Source organism: Aplysia californica, unplaced genomic scaffold (genome assembly GCF_000002075.1).
Source record: "Aplysia californica isolate F4 #8 unplaced genomic scaffold, AplCal3.0 scaffold00784, whole genome shotgun sequence".
Classification (NCBI taxonomy): Eukaryota; Metazoa; Mollusca; class Gastropoda; order Aplysiida; family Aplysiidae; genus Aplysia; species Aplysia californica.
This window is the reverse complement of record NW_004798054.1, coordinates 294,896-298,502: the sequence shown is the minus strand read 5'-3', so window position 1 is coordinate 298,502 and position 3,607 is coordinate 294,896. Positions and strand designations below refer to the sequence as shown.

Genomic DNA, 3,607 nt, shown 5'->3' with positions numbered 1-3,607 from the left:
ATAACTTGCTCTTCACCTAAACCTTAGCAGGACTATCTATAGAAATGAAATAACAGAGATGACTTATCTAATGTTTTGCAGAAAGGCTTGGGTGCTCAGCGAGTGAAGAAAAACTTCACGGAGATCGAGAGTCGTGCACAGCAGGTGGACAAAGAGAGGGAGGAGCTGGCCAAGAACGTGGCTGTACAGGAGGCTAAGACTAAGGAGGAGCAGGACAAGCAGATGTGAGTACAGGCAAACATATATATATATATATACATACATACGCAGTCAAACACACACACACACATACACACACAAACACACACACACAAACACACACAAACACACACACACACACACACATATACAGTCAAACATACCGGAGGCTAAGACTAAGGAGGAGCAGGATAAGCAGATGTGAGTACATTAGCAATGCCAATCAGGCTTCTGCGCGCAGCCAAATTTGGGTCCCCATTTGTGGAGGAATTTTTGGACTTGGTCTGAACGTAAGTGACTAACTTTCCCAACCTCGGTCTGCTCTATTTCTAGACCAATGTGAATGAAACTTGGCAACCAATCAAAAAATGGGGCAAATTAATGCTATGTGGACGTTGAAGTTTGTACACATAAATTAACCTATACTTTTGGTGTCGCGAACACTTTCGTAATGGGTATACCGAAAACTATCAAGAGGTTGATTTTCAACGTCGAGAAGGTAATCGATCTATCTTTCCTCTAGAGTGTCCTCAAATTTGAACGTTCTGTGTCATGTAGTCGTTAAGACATTGTCACAAATGCACCCTTTTTTCGCAAAATCGTAATATGTACACCAACATTTTAAATTATAATGAAATAACTAGGAAAGGGTTAGTAAATCTGACTGCAGAAATGATTTCTCCACCCAAAAACACATCTTTATTTTCAGGTGAAGTTGTTGTAGTATGCTTAGTATTTCCATATTGCTTTGTGGAGTTTTCTTTTGTTCATGCTTGAAATGTCTTTGTCTCTGTTTCTGAGTCTTGTGTGGTGGCAATCTTAGACTAGTACTGTGTGTATGGTTTTGGTTGTGGGTGGTTGGCGGGTGCTCTGGTGTGGTTTGCTTCTTCTTTCCTATGAAACATCTATCGTCCTTATCTCCCCCTTCTTCTTTTTTATGTTTGTTACTCTCTTGTGACACCTCTGATCTTCTGGCGCTCATATGACCTTATGCAGTTGCGAGCGCCGTAAAACCTCTACTAAAACTAAAAACTGTTTTTGGTTGTTTGTTTAGAATGATTTTGTGCACTTCCCGTCTCTGATCTTTTTATCCTGTTTATTTCAGGGCCAACATGCGACTTGCCTACCAAGACATGAGCATCCAGAGGAAGAAAGAGGAAGAGAAACTCTTGAGGAATGACCCGAAGAAAGCCCAACAGTTTGAGAGGCTTGGAATGGGATTTGCAGGAAACAAGTATGACATTATGGCTGGGACTGTAAATAGTTTGACCTCTTCCTTGGTGAAAGACTCAATCACTCCCCCCCCCCCCCCCCCTGGAGGTGCGGCTGACTAAAGTGTCTTTTGGCCATTCCCAAAGGGGGGATATTAACTTGTTCGCTTGTTCTTATGCACTGTAGAATTGTAATTGGGCTGATTCAACGATATCATGCTCATAACTGCCTGAACTGCAACAGGGAACTGCTGCTTTTTCTTTCCCAATCATTACTCTCCTCATTTCACCACTGAAACCAAGCGACCTCACTTCCTTCAATCACAAATATCTTCTGTTCTGTTCAGATCAAGATAAATGGATATTTATTTCATTAGAAGCAAGGCAAATAATTCAGCTTTCAGCTGATACCAATAACTTCTCATTCCCAAAATTGACTAGCGCCTGATTCCACCACGTCGGGGACACAGTTTTCTTTCTTTTTTTTTTTATATTTGAGAATCGTTTTTCCATCTTTTCACTCTCACCCCCTGCTGACAGCACTGACATAACCCTTGGCTTGTTTGATAAAGGAAATGGTTGTAGATGAGTGGTTTAAAAAAAGTATATGTAAAGTTCTTTCAGGTTTACAGAGCTCATAAAATTGTAGCTTGTTCTGCTTCATGTAGGTGGGAAGTAGATCTGATAATGTACCACCAATAAAACAGTATTGAACTCATCCTGTTATTTTTTATCCTACATCGTTGCTTTCTTTCTCTCACCTCCCCTAGAGGAATTAACCACTCTGCCATCTCTTATCCTACATCTTTGCTTTCTCCCTCCCACACACACACACACACGCGCACACACACACACACACACACACACACACAATCACAGAGGAATCAGCCACTCTGCCATCTCTTATCCTACATTGTTGCTTTCTTTCTCTCCCCTCCCCAGAGGAATCAGCCACTCTGCCATCTCTTATCCTACATTGTTGCTTTCTTTCTCTCCCCTCCCCAGAGGAATCAGCCACTCTGCCATCTCGGACATGCAGACCATCCAACAAGAAGCCCCCAGCAACTCCTCGTCGTCGTCGGGCCGACGCGACTACGACTCGTACGGGGAGAAGCCTCGCAGCAACCGACGCGACTTCTTTGACGATGAATTCGAGTTTGTTTCCAGCTGGTCTTCTTCCAAGTGAGTCTCTTATGCAGCTGCGAGCGCCGTAAAACCTTACTAAAACTAAACTACTTTTTACTCTCTTGTGACACCTCTTATCTTCGATACTTATATGACCTTATTGTGTTGCAAGTGCCTTAAAACTCTGACTAAAGCTGAAAGATGTCGGGCACATTCAAAAGGAAAAAAAAGCAGCTCATAGGCAGGAAGAGAATTGGTTGTGAATTCTTTTTGTCGTATTTTCTGTGGTGACTTTCAAAGTTCCTGAATGATTCCCCAGAAGGAACGAGGACAGCTTCGGTTCCCAAAAAGACGACTTTGGCAGCGGGGGCTGGGGCAGCAAGAACCGAGGTGGTGGCTGGGACTTTGAGGAAAAGCCGCGCGCCTCGGAGAGCTTCTCTCAGAAAACCTATGACAAGTAAGAGCAAAAGCCCCTTTGTCACACCACCCAGTTGTACAGTTGTCTTCCCCTGTGCTCTGTGCCCCTTTGCTGTTTGCAGAATTTTGTATTTGGCAATTTCCGGACTTTTTTTTGTGTGTTCTTGGTGAAAACTGAAAGATGATTGTACTATCAATAATTTATGGCGACGTCAGTGCTTTCTTGTCCTGTCTCCATTTTTAATAGCAGTGAAAACAGTTTATAACACAGAGTGAGCCGAAGAAGAAGTCACTTTTTCACTTTAAAAAAAAAATGAAGACAAGAAAGCTCTGAGGTCGTGTTCTGCTTAATGTGCTCTAGGCCTAGTCTACAAGTGTACATTCAGTTCATTGACTTGACACACGGTTGTATTTATTTATTGGAATCGAGATTGTTGTATCTTTCTGTTTTAAGTTGGGACACTCTTTGCTTTACGGTGGAAGTTACTGACTTTCGGCTGGCTAGTCAATTATTTTAAAAAGTTATAATTCTACTGCTGCTAATGGGCTGTGGATGGAGTTTGTCTGTATGTGTTGTTTTAGGAAAAGTCTGATCACAGTCAAATAGTGAAGTGGGTCTGTTTTGTCATTTGATGGTGAGGCTGAGGTGTAGTTTT

General features: G+C 42.3%; 1 protein-coding gene across 4 annotated transcripts in view; it reads left to right on the top strand.

Annotated features, from left to right (window-relative positions):
* Window positions 1-3,607, top strand: part of LOC101846538 (ADP-ribosylation factor GTPase-activating protein 2) — a 39,299-nt gene that overhangs the window by 11,329 nt on the left and 24,363 nt on the right. For 3 of the 4 annotated variants that reach the window (XM_013088666.2, XM_005109500.3, XM_005109502.3), the window contains 4 exons: window positions 82-224; window positions 1,304-1,432; window positions 2,415-2,591; window positions 2,854-2,991. In XM_013088666.2, coding sequence (XP_012944120.1) covers window positions 82-224; window positions 1,304-1,432; window positions 2,415-2,591; window positions 2,854-2,991 — 587 coding nt within the window. The remainder of the gene's footprint in view (window positions 1-81; window positions 225-1,303; window positions 1,433-2,414; window positions 2,592-2,853; window positions 2,992-3,607) is intronic. The other variant, XM_035972660.1, reaches the window with a different exon arrangement.